This window comes from Perna viridis, chromosome 9 (assembly GCF_037379345.1).
Source record: "Perna viridis isolate PV_CMFRI_1.1 ecotype Kerala chromosome 9, ASM3737934v1, whole genome shotgun sequence".
NCBI classification, from domain to species: Eukaryota; Metazoa; Mollusca; class Bivalvia; order Mytilida; family Mytilidae; genus Perna; species Perna viridis.
Genome location: NC_142453.1, coordinates 3418242 through 3437854, shown reverse-complemented (window position 1 = coordinate 3437854; position 19613 = coordinate 3418242). Strand labels below are relative to the sequence as shown.

Genomic DNA, 19613 nt, shown 5'->3' with positions numbered 1-19613 from the left:
TTTGGTATGAAATGTATAATTTATTTCTGAAAGATTAAATACATCTCTATAATTTTGTCAAGATTAGCAAGTACACAGTTCTCTCTCAGAACCTTTTCTCTCAGTACACAGTTCTCTCCCAGTAAACAGACCTCTCTCAGTACACAATTCTCTCTCAGAACCTGCTGTACTTCTTCAGTTTTGCCTGTAACTTAAACCTCATTTCACATCTGAATGAATTTAACAATTCTTGTTTGGCTTCGTTACAGATCTGACGGATGTGGACTCCATCAGAACCTATCAACAATCTCTGAAAAAAAATGAAAATCTCAAATCATTACAGATCTGTTGGATGTGAACTTCTTCAGAACCTATCAACAATCTCTGAAAAAAAAATGAAAATCTCAAATCATTACAGATCTGTGTAGAAACATCCTGCAAAATATATTTTAGATAAAGAGATAGCCATACAATCCATATAGCCCTATTTCTGATGAAATTGACTAAGTCAAACTTTCACCTATTTCCGTAATATTTCATGAAAAATCAAGATCCTATGACCTTGCACACCAGCATTATGTGTAGAAACATCCTGCAAAAAATCTATTAGATGTAGTCCAAAAACTACAAAAAGAGATAGCCATACAAGCCACATAACCCTATTTTCGATGAAAATCAGTAAGTTTAACTTTCACCAATTTCTGAAATATTTCATGAAAATCAAAATCCTTTGACCCTGCACACCTTCATCATGTGTAAAAATATCCTGTAGAATATTTTAGATGTAGTTCAAAAACTGTACGAGGAGATAGCCGGACAAGCCATGATCATATGTAATCTGGACGGACGGACAGGGGTAAATTAATATGCCCCACAACAGTTTGTCGTGGGGGCATAAAAATTATTTGTTCTATCCTGAGTAATGTCATACAGTACTGCACAAGTAGAAAAAGGGGACAGAGCAATACAAAATTTATTGTATGTTCCAAAATGTAATACAGAATGTTATAAGCATACTTTCATTATATCTGGTAAGTATGCATGGAAAAATCTGAATGATGATTTAAAACAATTGTACAACTGTAGAATCTTATAAAAAGTCATATTTAGCACAGTACTTTTGTAAATTAATGTGTATATCTCTTGTATCATTTTTTAGTAATATTTTCATGTAATTTTAATTTTGTTTAATTTCAGTATTATAATTTATGTTGTACACATGTGTATGTAAATATTACAGGAACATATTGTAAACTAGCTATGTAACTAAATATGTCATCCTGTATAAATAAAGATTATTATTATTATTATTATTATAGATCTACAATTTCAGGTTATCTGTGCTTGCTTCTTGTTGATCTTGGTATGAAATGAAGAGTCAGTATTTTGTTGTGTTCTATGACTAAGAAAGGAGGGAACAAAATTGTCAAACAAAGCAAGACAAGAAATGTTTAGTGGATAACAAAGATGTCAACCAACCATGTTGTCAAGAATCAAAATCAGAAAGTTTTGCAGAACAAAAAATATTTGAGTAAAATCACAACTGAATATTTTGTATGAAACTAGAACTAGCTCATTCTCGATTTTTTTCACAGGAGTTCTGGTACCATATCGAGTGGCTTTTCCCTTACCAAATCTGACTCTCTGTTGACTACCAAATCCATTATTATGTTAAACATTCCCTCTTCATCCACTTCCCATAAAATTATCTCCTGTGGAGAGAAACAAGATTTCAGGTATACTACTAAATAATGATTTATTTAAAAAATGACAATGCAAAAGTTACCAAACTATAGTCACAATGCATTTGAATACATATTTTACAAATTAAGACGTCTGTATGTGTGTCAATAAAATATGATTAATTACTTTAGCAGTATGAAAGTATTATATAAAATATCTATCCTAGTCATACTGTAATCACCATTGCTTCCAATATATTTTTTTTATAAATGAAGTAGTAATTTTAGCTTTTCTCAGTTTACGCATTTGAAAAAGGGGAATCAACTCAAAGAGATTTCCTACCTCAAGAAAATAGTGATATTAGATCCTGGCTAAAAATTAGTTTTTTCTTAAAAAAAAACCCAGAACCAAATGATATGTGCAATTTATGTTCAATTCTAGCAACCATGATTTGTTTAGAATGTAGGCTGTTCAAAATATTTTAGAATTTGGAAAATACATCATATATGCTAACTGAAAAAGAAACCATCAGGTTTTTTTGAAAGGATTACAGCCACCCCTGTTATATATGTAGGTATAAAAGTTACATATACATATAAACAGGCAAATCTGAAAGTACAACTTCGTAGAACTCTCTCATCAGTTTTTCTAATTCTGTTTAATATTTTGAGATGTCACTTCCACACACACACACACAAAATAATGTATCTAATGGGGCATTAAATGGTACCCTGCAACATTAGGAAAAAATTTGGGGGTGGGGTAAAAAAAATAAATGCAATATCTAGTTAATGACAGTCAATCATTAAACAAAGTCTGAAAAAGATCCTTCAATATCTAAAGTTATCATCAGGAAACGGCCCAGGTATAGACAGACATACAACTTTTTCGGAGGGAATCACATATGTAGCATGATATTAAAACACTGTTAAATTTGATAGCCACAGTCTGAAAAATAAACCTATAGTGGTAGGTTGTTAGGAGAGATGGTAAAAATCTCAATTTATAGTTATATACATATAAATAAGAAACAGTCATATGTAGTGTATTTCCTTACAGGAGTAATTTCATATGGCAGACTGGTGGGTAGATGATCCAGTAACTTCTCCCAAACAATCTGACGAGCCAGTTCCATAGGATTTTCATCTGTAACTACACCACTGTGGTACATCCAATTACCTGGCTTACTTTGTTCTAGCAAGTAGTCCTAAAAATACAGCATATATTGTACATTATTGCAGATGGTCAGTATTGGGTCAAGTGAGCTACTGATTGTTGACAAAGCAGATTTAAGCCCTGTGTGCTTACTGTACATTTTTTTTATCTAAAATAGGAAGTGCACAATGGGAATATGAAAATATTCTATGAAAGTTTCATTAAATTCCATTCAGTGGTGTAGGAGGAGTAAGAATAAGAGAATGGTACCCCTCTGTGTAACAGAAGGAAGGAAGGACAGACTCCCCATCACTAAATACACCTCACTTAAAGTGGGTGTGGGGGTATAATAATAATAAGGCTACCAATATCTCAGGTTGATGTCCTACCTTTAAAGGCTCCCACTATCTCAGGTTAATGTCCTACCTTTAAAGACTACCAATATCTCGGACTGATGTCCTACCTTTAAAGCTATCAATATCTCAGGTTAATGTCCTACCTTTAAAGGCTACCAATATCTCAGACTGATGTCCTACCTTTAAAGGCTACCAAATCTCGGATTGATGTCCTACCTTTAAAGGCTACCAATATCTCAGGTTAATGTCCTACCTTTAAAGGCTACCAATATCTCAGATTGATGTCCTACCTTTAAAGGCTACCAATATCTCGGGTTAATGTCCTACCTTTAAAGGCTACCAATATCTCAGGTTAATGTCCTACCTATAAAGGCTACCAACATCTCAGATTGATGTCCTACCTTCAAGTCTTCCACACCATCATCCTTCAATGCAGATATCATAAATACTTGATTAAAGAGAGGCCATCCATCTAGATCTTTAATTTTTTGTCCAGCTTTCTGCATCTTGTTTAAATAGTCTAAATATAGTCTCTGTTCTTCAGATTTGTACTGTTTAGGAGGTGGTGACCACACACCTTCTAAAACAGAATTTTCATTAGATTGCAATGTTTGATCACAATTTTCACTATCTATTTCTGGGTCCTTTTCAGGCTTCTTCTGTTTATCCACTAATGAAATAACCTGAGTAGTGTAACCAGTCTTTCCTAGTGTGTTCCTGGTCTCAGTATCTTGTTTTTCCTGTAAAAATGTTTCCAGGTCAATACTGTCCTGGTCTAATGATATATTATCTTTCAATAATCTATTATAGGTGGTCACATTGAAGTTTGCCTTGTCCTTTTTCTGACCTGAGTTCACAACATCAATTTTTGTCCCTCCAACAATGCCCTCAGTCAATATTCTTGTTAAATGTATCAGCATAAATTTCGACCTCATTGCATCCACCTGAAAAATACACATAAAAAAAATGCAAAAAGTAAAGGCATGATGCGCAATGCACTTTAAAATAAGTTGTTTCAAAATATATTTTCTTTTTTTGATAAGGAAAAAGTGTCATGTCAAATAACTTATACACAAAACATTTAAAAAAATGACTGAAATGATTAGATGATTTTTTTTTAAAAATTTGGAAGTGAAATTATGTTGATATCTCACTCAAAGTAATAAGAAACTTGATATTTAATTCAAATTCTACAAATTAATTATGAATAATTGGACTTTATATATTTAATTTTCCTTACTGAATCTCAGAAAATTATTTTTGTTATGTGTAAAAATTCAGAAAGAGCTTGTGTATGATTTTAGGACTTCTAATTATAAATAACTGTGAATACTTTCATTCTCGGGTATTAATTTTTGAGGTTTTTTCAAATATTCTTATTTTCTTGGTTGTTTAATTTAAGAATCACATCTTTTAAACAGAGACTTTACATACATGTATTGTTGGGAAAATGAGACTGAACCATTAAAGCTGTGAAAGTTGGTACCACGGGTAAGTTAATTCTTTCACAGTAATTACAACAATGTTTAGTACAGATAGATCAAACTTTCATTGTTGTGGAACTCAAGTACATTGCCCAGACAGAGAAGCAGGGTACACTAGCAAGGCAGTTACCTCACAACATGTAGGAACTATTCATTGTTCTAGATGCTAAGAGCTCCCTAATTAATCCTTAATTTTTGTGGCATGTGTGCTGCTGCATGTATTTTTGTGTGTATTTAAATACCAATATGTTGAACAAGTCGTATTCTCTGTCTTTTGCCATTCTGAAAATCCCAAGTGTCTTTTTATACAGACTTCCACTCCTTGCACAGTCCAGCAGTCATACTTTACCTCAATTCTAGAAATTTGTATTAAAGCTAAATGCAATGAGTATTTGACCCTCTATATCTATCCTAGCTTACTTTATTCAGTATAAGTATGGATGGTGTTTTCTTGTGTAGGTGTAAAACTTTCAGTATCTTATCATCTAGTCTTTCTCTTGTCCATTTGTCTGCTGCATCCACTACAACAGCAACTGTAATAATAATAAAAAAAAAAAAACAAGTGATACTGTGTTTTGATGCAAATACTAATGTTGCCAAAACCAAAATTTGTTGGTGAATCTGAAAAATTTTCAAATCTTGGATTCAACATATAATTTTGATTCTTACACCCAAGTTTCACTAATTTCTGTTGAATTCTACATGGTTTTCACACCATATTATGAATGGTTGCCATTTTTCATTATATCACACTTTGATAGCTCTTTCTTTGTGCTAATATTGTTTGAGGTATCAGAAATAGATTTTTTTTCATATCAGGAAATATCTGCACATAAAAAAGGTAAAAAAAAAGGTCAAAAGCTTTCTTTCCAGGACAAAATTCCAAAGACCTACCAGTAACAACATACCTGTTAAATTTTTTAGCTATGATTTTTTTCAAAAGCTTAGTATACATAGTAAAATAATTCTGAAAAAAGTGCCTATTAACTTGAGTGAGAAAACTATTCTAGAAAAAAAGAGATCAATGATAAGGCCAAAATAAATTAATTGCATGTTTCCTAGCCCCCCAAGGCAAGTATTAGTTAGGATGCATGTTTCCTAGTCCCCCCAAAGCAAGTATTAATTAGGTTGCATGATTCCTAGCCCCCCCCCCCCCAAGCAAGCATTTATTAGGTTGCATGTTACCTAGTCCCCCTCCAAGCAAGTATTAATTAGGTTCATGTTACCTAGTCCCCCAAAACAAGTATTAATTAGGTTGCATGATTCTTCATGCACATTTCAGCATGATACTGAACCTATGTCAACCTATGCAAGTGAGAATCACAATCCTGGGTAAAGAACAAGCCAGAAAATCAACAGACTTACTTAGATCAGCTTCTTGTACACCAAGTTCTGGGCTATACACCATCTTTCTTCCAGTCTTATGTCTGAAATAAAACAGATAAGAGTTATGTCATTGTTCAAAGGAGGCCAGAACTGAAAAGGATAAGTTAGAACACTGGATTTTTTCTAAGAGCACGTTTGTTTTGAGTAAAGCTGGGATCAATTTTTTTTAGTTTCTTTCAAGGGTCAATGTTTCAATGGGTTTGTTGTTTCTTTATAATGGAAAATAATATAAAAAAAATTGTACTCCAAAAAAATACTAGATATTCAGTATGTTAAATTTGGAAAGGTGGTCGTGCGATGACAAAAGGTCAAGTTTTTAATATGATTTTAAGCTAAGCCTGTTATGGATGGAGCTAATTCTTTACGTTACACCATTATGTTGCTAATGGAGAAGGCTGTGAGTAGAATGTGTGAGACTTTCTTCTGAATTAGGCTTAATACATTTCTACACAGCCAACAAATTCCAAATCATTATTAAGTAAATAAATATAAAATTGTATCCATTGACGTATTAAAAGAAAAAAAAAGCTCCTCAGCACTTGGGCTTAAGTGTCAACAAAGTTTGACTTCTGTCAGAATATTTTTTAGCCCTTCATAGGTCTTGTCTTACATTCTACATATATAGGATGTTGCTGACACTCTGTCCATATAATGAACAAATCCACACAATTTTTAAAACCACGTACATGTACTTACTTTTTCATTTTTGATGAACTAATTATTCCAGGGGTATCTACAAATACCTGTCAAATAAAAATGGTTTATTCTAAGATATAACTTTAAGTCAAGATAGGCAATCTGAAATTGTTCCTGATCCTACATATATAAGATTAATTATTGCTAATTGGATTTTTATAGATAATTAACATGTCCTTATACTTCTGTTAGGCATGGAGGTCTACTACCAAGTTAATTCTCATTTTCTGTTATGAGATTCCTGATCAATCAGTATTTCATATATTCATTGGGTTTAATATGGACTTTGAAAACAACAAAATAAAATATTTACAATGTTGTAACAATACATACATTTTGTACACATGTTTGTGGCAAGATGGCAAATGGAGAAATAACTTTACAAGTTGACTTGACTTACAATTTGTTTATTGTCCTCAGTGAACACAGCTCTGGCATTTTTCCTAGTAGTGTGGACCTTCTTAGACACTGGAGCAACCTGTAATAATGAATAATAATAGAGATGAAGTTTCATGCATTGTTGAGCTAGATATACCCAAACTTGTACAGGAAGTTAATAATGGACAGCAACCAAAATTGCTTACAACATATGCCCTATCTATATAACATGTATAAAAACCACCTAATTTAAACAGTGTTAGAAACTGAATTTTTTTTCAACATAGACCCATCATAATTTTATATAGACACTACTGTACATTTTAAAGCAACTTGAGCCAATTTCATCACAGACCTGCTTGATTTTACATAGAGTCATTCCGTAGGTCTACTGCTAATTTCTTTCACTGTTTGAAATAAATCCATTTTTGGGTGACAAGATTTTTCACTTTCATAATTGGCAAAGACCAACAAAACAGGAAGTTGACATGGGACACCAAGCAAAATAGTTAACAATATATGCCCCATCAATATAAAGCCATACACCAAATTAGAAATCAATCTAATCGTTGAGAGCAGATATAGTTTATACCATGTTAAATATCTAAGCATTCCCTCTGGTAGAAGTTGAGAAATCTGTTACAAGAAAAGTGTAATGGACAGATGGACTAATGGAGGGACAAGGAAATTGTAATGAGTGTTGGTATAATTAGTATGTTTATAGTTACCATCATTAGCCACACCAACCTTCCATCCCATTAACCTATTATTAGCCACACCAACATTCCATTAACCTATTATTAGCAACACCAACCTTCCATCCCATTAACCTATTATTAGCCACACTAACCATCCATCCCATTAACGTATTATTAGCCACACTAACCATCCATCCCATTAACCTATTATTAGCCACACTAACCATCCATCCCATTAACGTATTATTAGCAACACCAACCTTCCATCCCATTAACCTATTATTAGCAACGCCAACATCCCATTAACCTATTATTAGCAACACCAACCTTCCATCCCATTAACGTATTATTAGCAACACCAACCTTCCATCCCATTAACGTATTATTAGCCACACTAACCATCCATCCCATTAACGTATTATTAGCCACACTAACCTTCCATCCCATTAACCTATTATCAGCCACACTAACCTTCCATCCCATAAACCTATTACTAGCCACAATAACCATCCATCCCATTAACCTATTATTAGCCACACTAACCTTCCATCCCATAAACCTATTACTAGCCACAATAACCATCCATCCCATAAACCTATTATTAGCCACACTAACCTTCCATCCCATCAACCTATTAATCAATGTAGATTTGCCAGCATTAGGACTCCCTATTACTGCTAATTTAAGAATTCTTGCATCTTCAGGCTGATTTGGAGGTTTCTTTAGGTTAGCATAGTGTTCCTCTGAAAAGATGTAAATATAATTAAATAATATTATAACAAAAAGAGCAATCTCTCTTTGTGGATTATTAGGATTTGATTATTTTGTCAATATTCTAATGTTTTTTTTAATTCCTCAGCTGTACTATACATATTGATATCTTTTGCTTAAATCTAATACATAGTGAAAGTACTAGTACATTTTATTATTTCATTCTGTGGTTAGATATATATATATTCTTTAGTCACTTTAAAGTGGAGACCAAAACAATCCCAAGGAATGCCTTCACACAAGGCTGTTTTTATCAGCAACTTCATTGCTCTTCCATTGTTCTTACTGCCTGATCTCAGGCTATTGCTGCGATACAAAAAATAGTGGCTATTTGCAATGAAAACCTTTTGTTAAACTGACTGCAAATTGTGTTGTAGATAAACAGAATAGCACCAATTTTGAATGTCCTGACAAATCATCACATCTCATCCTATCAGACACATTACAATATTTTCTGCTTCAACTTCAAAACTTTTGTTATTCCTTATATGTATCAACCCATTTCCAGAAATTATTTTTACTTTGGGGTATATGGTATTACTTGGAGTTCTTCCTATCCCTCTTTCTATGTCCTCATCATAAGACTCAAATGAAAAGTTAGCCCCCAATCCAGCACTCTCCAATATCTGATGGTTTGTGGGCGTGCTGTAAAACTTCTGCATAAAATGTAATATTCTGCACCATGTTGGATCTACAATAAATAAGATAAACAATAAAGAAAATGTCTTTTGGCCATGTCAAGTTAACTTAAAAAAACTGTGAACCAAGCTCACTTGGTAATACCCCCTCTCCACCCCATATAAAAAATCTCGTAAGTGACTTAGGGCATCCAGATGAAAAAACAAATGGCATTATGTAATAAAGATTCTGTGAAAGTTTCGAAAAATTTCATTCAGCGTTTTCAGAGGAATTGTGAATTAGGAGAGGGTCCCCCTCAGCCAATCAATTACAAAGTCCATGTTTTGTATCAGGAAACCCCAAAAGTCATTCAGATGAAAACAAAACATTAAAGGAGGGGTATACTGCATAATGTCATCATGTAATAAAGATTATGTGAAGGTTTCATTGAATTTCATTACCCAAAGGGTCCCTCCTCTTGACCAACCAATGACAAAGTCCATGTATTGCATCAAAAAACCCCAACATTTTATCAGATGGAAAAACAAAACAGGTGCACAATGGTATTATGTAAAGAAGATTCTGTGAAATCAAATTCCATTCAGCTGTTACAGAGGAGTTCCTGATTAGAAGAGGGTCACCTTTCCTTTTTAGTCAAGCATTTGACAAAGTCCTTGTTTTGCATCAAGAAATCCAAAAAGTCATCAGTTGAAAAAAAAGGAGGTGCACAATGGCATCATGTAGTAAAGATTCTGTGAAAGGTTCATCAAATACCATTCCGGGATTTCAGAGGAGTTGGGTATAAGAACTGCGGGCCAGACGAATGGACAGCCAAACAGACTGACAATCAGACAGACACTTTAATCACTACAAACACATACCACCCGTTTAAGTGGAAAAGTGGGAGGGGGGTATATAAACAATCAATGAAATGTCTGTAAGGCCAAGTCAGCTTCTTGCTTATTGGATTTATTTTGTGTGATTTGAAAACAAGAACAAATAATTTTTGATATTTTACAGTTACATTTAATTCATGTAATCACCAGTGTCCAATCCAGAATTTATATTTTAAAAACCCTTTTGTCACTTATGTTTTTGATAGAAAGTAAGAGATATTTCAGACAAAATTGACAAAGGTACATTTGTACAGTGTTTACTAGTTATATCTTGTATTATACATTTGTAACAAGTTTTAAGATGTGAGATTTTCAATTCTTTGTTTGTGTTGCACAAAGTACTTGCTCACGACAAATGTAAACGTCTTTTGCTTGAACATACTGCACTGGCAAGTCGCTAAATTAAGTTACACGTACATGTCACCATATTTCGAATTAATGTACATTGTACATTAATCAGTGTGGAAAACTAAAATCTGGGTTTTGATAGACTTAGGTCTATGACAGCATAGACCAACCAAGATTTCCACAGACCAACAATTGTTCAATTATCAATTAAAAAATAAAATAATACTGTAGTTTTATGAATTGTAAATGATTTTATCAAGATTTTTTTCTGTTTGCTACTCCTATTGTAAGGAAAAGGAGAATCATTGCCTTGTCTTACTATTTGTTATTGATAGGTTTAATGGAATCCTTCACTGATAGCTCAATGCTACGTGCTAGACAGTGAGTATTTATTATGCCGGGATTCTCTAGACAGTGAGTATTTATTATGCCGGGATTCTCTAGACAGTGAGTATTTATTATGCCAGGATTCTCTAGACAGTGAGTATGTATTATGCCAGGATTCTCTAGACAGTGAATATTTATTACGCCAGGATTCTATCTTTTTAACAAAGCACAGAAACCGTTCTAATCTCCAGTCATATTAGATGCACCATTAGTAGTCACACTGACAATTTTTTTTATTTATCTATTTTAAAATCATTTAAATCTTGTGAAACAGCACCAAGTATGTCTACAGAAGGAGATACAAACTGTAAAAAACCTCTGAACTAGTTTTCCTTTGTTGGACCAATATATATATTATTCCTTTCTTGAAATGTCCACAGCCCTATCAATTGTTAAGGAAAAGAAATTTGCAACATCCAAATCAGAAATAGTTTTATTGTTTTCAACAGAAGCAATTTGTTTTACAAATTCTTAAGCAGATTTGTCATTTTGGTATGTAGAACTTGTATCAATCCCCTTGGCTTTGTCGAGTTTACAAAGCCATAAATATTCTGTAAAAGATTTGTCTTGTTAAGCTATAGCATGCACATTTTATAATCTTAATTCAACTTTTGAATATTCAACAGCATTTAGCATTTGTACTGCTCTACCAGCATTGGATTAGATGATATCTACTTTTGCTTTACTGGCATCTCAGTGCACTGCTGATGCTTCATGGGACATAACTGTGTCAATTTTGAAATCAGAAGTAGCGTTTACCCATAGTTTAGAGTGTTCCATCAACGAATTCAACTTATAAAAATTCCTCACATAAGGTACATTTCATTAGATTAAAACGATGAATGTAATGCAGCCACTTTCTACTAATTTTCTAATGTTCATGAAAAGTACGAACCCATTTTGATTGTTCATCTTTTTTAGCAGCATCATCTGAAGATTCTTTTAATTCAGGATTTTTAGTTTTTTGCCAGGTACTGCCATGGAAAAATATTTGATTATTCCAGCCATAAGGCACATTGGACTGTTCACTTTATTGATACTGGTTACCTATTCTACATTTTAACCTACTACGGATATCAGACAAATACTGGAAACCAGTCAAGTCATGTTTTTGGGTACCGATCAATTGAAATTACTCTTAACCCTAACACAACAATTGCAGAGTTCATCATTCAGCAATTTTGACATCGTAACAAGAAACCAAGACATGATAATATTTTCTTGGACTGTTCATTAAGATAATAAAAATGAGTATTTTAATTACACAATCCAATAAGAGATAATTATTGGTTTATAGACAATCAGTCTTTATTGATTGGTTTCTACATAGTTTGACACGATTATACATAGACTCAGTCTATCGCTAATTTCACACACTGCATTATGTTCATTGAAATATATATCACATATATTTATACTTGTATTCATTTTTTTCATGGCAGGATAAAAAAGTCCAGCTGGACAGGTCACTTTCACAGCTCTACGGTTATTACATGTATTGTCCAAATTTCCCTTAAGGTTCTCCAATATAGTAACGACAAAAAAGTCATGTCCAGGAAGTAAAAAACAGTAACTGTCCTTACGGAGAAAATGCATCGCTTCCTTAAACCAAACAAATAAAAGTACATAGGTTCAGATTACGTTTCAGTAAAAATAAATAACTTTGTGATTATATTATCCAAATTGAAGCATAGCTACATGTATGCTTAGATAGGAAAGGCAATCATTTTCTTGTTTGGAATTTGCAGCTATCGTCTGAATTTTGCTTACGTCACATGATATGTGTAAAATATTCCCACCAATTCCGTGGAGAACTGTAATATTTCCAGTATCTGTATACAGATTGATCTGAAGGGCCAAAACTGAAATGGATGTTGCTAGAGATGCCCTTAAGGGATAAAATATGTAAAGTATTGCGAAGTGCTGTAAAGTTATCAACCATTTTGAGAATGGTGTTGGAATTTTGGGGACAAAAATTTCTCTAGTTATTCATTTATTGAAAAAAAACTCCCCCATCAATTAACAAGGCAGATTTTCAAATAAAAATATTGAATTCATTTTTTGAAATTGTTGCATAGATTTAAACAAAAATACTGTATTTGTGAAGCAAACATTTTCATCCGGGTCGACCTCCCAACTTTTGCACTACATGTCCTTTATTATATTTTTACTAGTCTCACACAGACAGTACATGTATGGTAAAGCTCACCGTGCTCACTGATTTAGGCAATGCCTACCCCATATTAACACCCATCTTACCTACATGTAGATGAAAAATGGAAAACAATGGACAACTTAACACCATTATACTCGATGTCACATACAGCACATTTTCAAATTGAAGCTCTACTTTTTAAACTGTCGGGACTTATCGCTAGAGTTGTCTCTCTTTTATTTATTCTGAAGATAGTTTGTATATATGCATGATGTGTTAGTACCAAAGAGTCGCTTATTTGCTTAAATTGTGCATAACAAATCCTTACGGGAAATTCCCATACTAATATCCACCATATTGGTTTCCACCGGACGAATTGTTTACCAACGAAGTTCATAAGTTCCCATCGAACTCCGGTGATATTCATCTGCTTGATAAACTTATCTGTATTATACTTTGTTTACATAGAATAAACTGAAATATCTGAACTAATGCTGAAATGCATCCTGGGTTCTACGGTTTTTGGACAAACCATTTAAACGTAAACAACATCTCCTAGCAACCCGATCACTGTAAACACGGCCGACTTTTGACAATGTAAATATTGGGACCGATAATTAAAATCTCACCGTAATTTAATGATAAGGGAGAAGCCGTTTGGCTAAATGAATGAGCAAGTCATTTAAGACAATTTAAACGACGGTAGGTGTCAATAAAATCGTAGAAAATATTTCAATTCAAGTTTTTACAGTATCTTATTTATGTGACGCCGATTATAATCAAGGACATTTTAACATGGGTGTTACATGTACATGTACTTTTGCTGGAATTTGTGAAAACCACCCCAATCATTTCATCATTGAATTCAAAATCTGTTGAATTTAAAGTTAAAAAACGACCTTAACCAATACTAATTTGAATTAGAGTTAGTTTATAGTTAAAATAACTTTATATCTTTGATTATAGGTTGAATGAAGATTAATTCAGGTAAATTCAAACCACAATAAAGCCTAAAACCAAACTAAAAGTTCCTATAGATGATTATGAAACCGTTATCAATAAAAGGTTCTCCTACTTAAGTTGTGAATAAATCAAGTAACCTGTTACAAATCCTTTTCCTCTGAGTCTCAGACAAGACGGTCTCCACACGGGCGCAGCCATATTTGTTCGGATGTTCATCTCGTCCCATACGTGAGTCGGCTATTAACAGGACGAGAAAGAGTAGTGAAGGGAACCAAAGCTATAGCGGTAATCAAAAGAATGTAATCCAGGGACAAAGACCAGACATGGAAAACAGACATACACAACAAAGAACATAAAGTAACTAAAATCATACATACAAAGTAACAAAAGTAAATGAGCAACTCGGACTGCGCTAGAAACTGGGAGCATGGACCAGATGCACCGGTAGGGTAAGCGTCCTCCGCTTTTCTAGAAACACCCGCCGAGTTGCTCATAAAAAGTCAAGTCCGGGGTAGACAAACGAGGAAAGGAGAACTATGACCCGTTGAATAAATCAGTTTTCATGATGCTGATGGATACACCATAACGATCCACGAGTTCATGATGACGACCACAAAACTTCTGTAGTGATGACTTCAATCTTGTAGTAACAAAACCCTGTTCCAGAAGCCTATTTGTAGGAGTTCTAGCGCGATACAAAAAGTCTGCGTAGTTTCGGCAAGCTCTGGCATAACGTATGAGTTGTGATATGAACACTCATAGAAGAAACAGTGTGAGAAGAAACAGGACGGGCATTTTCCGATACATTTTATTTTACTGAATGGATTGATTTCTAAAGAAGAATAAAAGTGCTTTTAATTGATATAAGTTTTTTTTTGGAAAATGTTAAAAAATAAAGCGAAAATCTTGACAGGACGAACTTTTTCGGACAAGAAAATGGCGATCTTCATCTTCATTAAGTCAGGTGCTACATCCGAGACATTTTTGCACCGCCCATAAGTCAAGTATATTTTAGTCTAAACGTTAAGCGATAAAAAGAGGCACATGTCGGTGAAAAAAGTTCATTATTTATAAAATGTGTCATGTCTGTAAAATAAAGTTTACTTATTCTTAAAGCTTATAGTCATGGGCACATTTTGATATAAACATTATTTCATTTTGAGTCAGTTAAAGAAGTCAGGCGCGTAGCTGAGGCCAAAGCCCCCCCCCCCCCCCGAAGCTCCGCGGAGATAGCGTTTTAGAGCATCATTTATGCCTCTCCTGGATGTATTTTATCTCAAAAAATGAATGAATAAATAAATAAATAAATAAAAAATTGGCAAAATTAAGTGCAAATACTTGAAAATTACGTCATGTCTGTCAAAAATCCTTAACATATCCTTAAAGCTTAAACTTTTTGCTATATTTTGATACAGTTGTATTTTGTTGAAATATGTTCAGAAATAAATTCAAAATCTTGACAGGACGAACGTTTTGCAACCGGAAGTTTTCAATTTCTTATCGGATGTGGGACAAAGTTTTTTTCTAAACTATAAATACCTGTCAAACAATATTTACATATTCTTAAAGCATATAATAAACGGCATATTGTGATATAGAAATATTTAATTTTTGAGTCAGTTAAAGGGGAAAAATCTTGACAGGACTGGCTCTTTGTTTTACGTGATTTGTGCAGTTTTTTACTGTGGTACTGTAACATAACATATTGAATTTCATTTAATATCTGTCAAAAATAATTATCATATTCTTGAAGCTTATATTTTTTGCTATATTTTAATGTATAAATATTTGAATTTAAGTTTGGGATAAATCCAAAATCTTGACAGGACAAACAATTTTCGGGGTAAAAAATCTTCATTTATTGACACAATTAGGCTTCGAACTAAAATATATATATATATATATATATATATATATATATATATATATATATATATATATATATATATATATATATATATATATATATATATTTTATGAAAAATTAATGTAGTTAAAAAAGAAATTTGGAGGAACTATTCCATATAGAATCGTAAGCAGTCTTACAACAGTGGTTTTATGAGCAGAAATCTTGTCAAATGTTATTTGTAATCTGCCTTAGTTGGATGACTAGTAACTATCTCTAATCACCTTTAACTGGCTTGTAAAGCATTCACACCTTGTTAATCTAATACGAGATGATTACACACAAAAAGAAATCGGTAGAAAAATGAATGCCAAAGTAAAGCAAGTGAAGGAATAGTGACCATAAGTTTAACATAAAAATGAAATACAAAATTATTCTAACAATAAGTAAGCATTCATGAATCATTTGTAAGCTTCATAAACTTTGTCATTCCTAAAATTTCTAGGAAACGAATTCCTATTGTTGTTGACAGAGAGCCAGGCATAAGAAGGGCAATAAAAAGTATTCTTCCTGATTGTCCACTTCTTATTTGCTGGAACCATATGCGTGGTGATTTTATAATTTTGTTTGCAACAAAATCAGTGTCTCCCTGATAGCTTTATGATGTATATTGACCATCTTAAAAGAATGTTATCTTGTGATTCAGAGGAAGAGACTTGTCTTCGTTACTTACGTCCTTTTGGAGGTGATTCTGTTGTTACTCATTTCAACAGAGAACTGAAACCTGACATTATAAATCAAGCAGGTAAATGGGTCTTGGACCAATTTGATGTCATATTCAGGCAGACATTTCAACACAATACATACCTTGGATAGGGACGTTAAAACAGTTTGAAAAAACGTCAGGCAAATCAGCACAAATGCACAATACAGGCATGCACCATTGGGTATTATCAGTTAAACCAGATAAAAACAAGGTTTATATGGAGGCATTTTTTTCATGGGTAAGGGTGGGAATTTTTTACCTAATTGAACTTGGAAAAGTTCAAATAATTATTACTTAGGCTCATTTTGAAGCTAGGACACTACATTAATGTAATCTATAGATAGGTGTAAAATCTTTAGCATTTTTTGAAAGTCCTTACTTGAAAAAGATTTTTTGGTGGTTTATGTATGTAGAAAATTAAAGTTTCTATTGAATGATGCCAAATTTGAGACGTATTAGTTGAGTAATTACTTGTAGAGTAGAATTTATGTGACTTTTGACTGAAAAATCGAAAATCCAATTTTTTTGCATTTTTTAATAAATTCTGACTACTATTCATTTTACATTTTACACCATAACTCAAAGTGTTACTGTATATTTCTTGGTACCATTGTAAAGCTGAGACATTGGGAAGGCTTAGACGCTCAAACAATTGACCAAGTGTGATACAAATATAGGCTTGTATTGAAAAAGAATCCGAGAATATTCTGTGGCGACGAATTGATTCATGTAACAAAAAAAAAAAAAAAAAAAAAAAAAAAAAAAAAAAAAAAAAAAGAACGGCTTCTTGTCAAAATCCCAGAAATTCATAAACAATCTAATTCAGTTGATTGTGGTTTATATGCCATTACAAACACGGTTGAATTCTGTATAAGTGGTTTTACTGGGGGTCTTCATATTCAGAACGAAGAAAAATATATAAGATACCATCTGATTTCATGTTTGGAGAAGAGAGAGTTTAGGATGTTTCCCAAATCACTAATGGTTCAGGTAGGTAAGATGAAATCAAATACTGCAACTGTAGAAATGAGGTGAGGCCGATGGTATTGAGGACATAGTAGGTTGTGACTATAAAAATGGGTTTAGAACTGTAGTGTTCGGAAACATAAATCTTGTGCAGACGCTGAACTGAAAAAAAAACTGGTATTTGTACTAAACACGGCCCTACTTAAATATATATCAAACAATTACACCAGACACAATTAACAGACAATGTTTATTCAGTTAATCTTTTATAACAACATGCCACTTTAACTAACTGGTAACACAAATTATCTCCACAACAGTTAAAATGTAATTGACAATGTCACAACACTTGTTACTCCCGTAGTGGTATCAATTCAATGTGGATCATGAAAAATTCGAAAGATCTTTTGGAGACAATCAGTTCAAGACTATTATCTGGATATAATATCATTAAAACCTATGATTTTTCAACACTGTATATTTCTATTCCCCAGACTCAGTTAAAATCCCGAGTTAAAAACATTAAACATCGTTGTTTTTCGAAAACAGATGGTACACCTAGATACAAATATATAGTTCTTGGTAGAGATTCCTCATACTTTGTAAGAAATAATTCCCAATCATCTTCCAAATACACAGAGGAAGATGTTTACAAAATGCTGGAATTTTTAATCGACAACATATTTGTCCAGTGTGGTGGACGTGTTTTTCAACAAACGTTCGGCATTCCAATGGGAACAAATTGTGCTCCTTTACTTGCTGACCTATTCCTTCACTCTTATGAGGCTGACTTTATAGCTGATCTGATCAGAAAGAAAGAATATCGTTTGGCTAGATCCTTCAATCTCAGTTTCCGCTATATAGATGACGTATTGTCTTTAAACAACCCTAATTTTGGGGATTTGTTACATCGCATCTACCCAAAAGAACTTGAGATAAAGGATACTACCGACACTGTGAAGTCAGCCTCATATCTTGACCTACACTTAGAAATCGATGGTAAAGGAAAACTATTGACCAAATTTTACCACAAACGTGATGACTTTGCATTCAGAATTGTGTCAACTTTCCTTTCATCTGTGGCAACATCACTTCGGCACATGCATATGGAGTTTTCATATCACAACTCATACGTTATGCCAGAGCTTGCCGAAACTACGCAGACTTTTTTTTATCGCGCTACAACTCTAACAAATAGGCTTCTGGAACAGGGTTATGTTGCTACAAGATTGAAGTCATCACTACAGAAGTTTTATGGTCGTCATCATGAACTCGTGGATCGTTACGGTGTATCCATCTACATCATGAAAACTGATTTATTTAACGGGTCATAGTTTTCCTTTCCTCGTTTGTCTACCCCGGACTTGACTTTTTATTAGCAACTAGAAAATCAGAGGACGCTTACCCTACCGGTGCACCTGGTCCATGCTCCCAGTTTTTAGTGGAGTCCGAGTTGCTCATTTACTTTTGTTACTTTGTGAATGAATGTACCTATGTCTTGAGAAAGAAATATAAAAAAACATCATAAACATCATTTTCAAAAACTATTTTTTTTGAATTTTCTACCAATTAAAAGATTAAAGAAACCTCTTTAAAATGACATAATTTTTATTGCATAATAATGCGTTTTAAATACTGAATTAACAGTTAAAAGTCGACCAATTTCATCAATTTTGCAATTGCAAATCAGAGAATAGTTACATGTTTTTAATATGAGCTTTTTTTACTGAGACTTACGGTTTGCTGCACTTAAAAAAATTAGGTCCGAATAAGGAGACTGAAGTTAGCAGGTAGTTTGTTTAACAGTGCTGTGCCATGCAAAATACTTTGAATAGCCTATTGACTTGAAAATTACGTCATGTCTGTCAAAAATTGACTCTCTCTGTGATAGCTAAGGACGACCACTTTAGTTTCGCGGGTAGAGATTTATATGTAGCCTGATTTGTAACTGGTCAGCAGGGACATGCACTTTAAGTATAATTGACAAATTTGTACTGTTGTATAATTTCATATGTGTATTGCGCACCTGCCTAGTTTCATTTTTATTCAATCTCCTATTATATGTTTCGAAGTAGTAATCAA

The 19613-nt window shown here is 33.2% G+C and overlaps 1 protein-coding gene and 1 pseudogene across 3 annotated transcripts; both read right to left on the bottom strand.

The window, feature by feature from the left end:
- Nucleotides 1–14203, bottom strand: LOC148606140 (GTPase Era, mitochondrial-like). Of its 3 annotated transcripts, XM_088545791.1 has the most exons (12): nucleotides 14091–14203; nucleotides 9128–9277; nucleotides 8447–8558; nucleotides 8251–8266; nucleotides 7140–7217; nucleotides 6740–6786; nucleotides 6023–6084; nucleotides 5078–5190; nucleotides 3575–4117; nucleotides 2720–2869; nucleotides 1611–1691; nucleotides 1–289 (listed from the first exon to the last, which is right to left on the bottom strand). In XM_088545791.1, exons 1-12 carry the CDS (start codon nucleotides 14167–14169, stop codon nucleotides 155–157), a joined length of 1566 nt encoding a protein of 521 aa, XP_088401917.1. In that variant the 5' UTR covers nucleotides 14170–14203; the 3' UTR covers nucleotides 1–154. The 3 variants fall into 3 exon arrangements, with proteins under 3 accessions (XP_088401917.1, XP_088401916.1, XP_088401918.1); XM_088545790.1 differs by lacking the exon at nucleotides 8251–8266 and having other exon boundaries at nucleotides 8431–8558; XM_088545792.1 differs by lacking the exons at nucleotides 8251–8266; nucleotides 8447–8558; nucleotides 9128–9277; nucleotides 14091–14203 and adding an exon at nucleotides 7865–7880.
- LOC148606141 (uncharacterized) lies at nucleotides 10704–11598 on the bottom strand (annotated as a pseudogene).
- Nucleotides 14204–19613: the final 5410 nt, after the last annotated feature.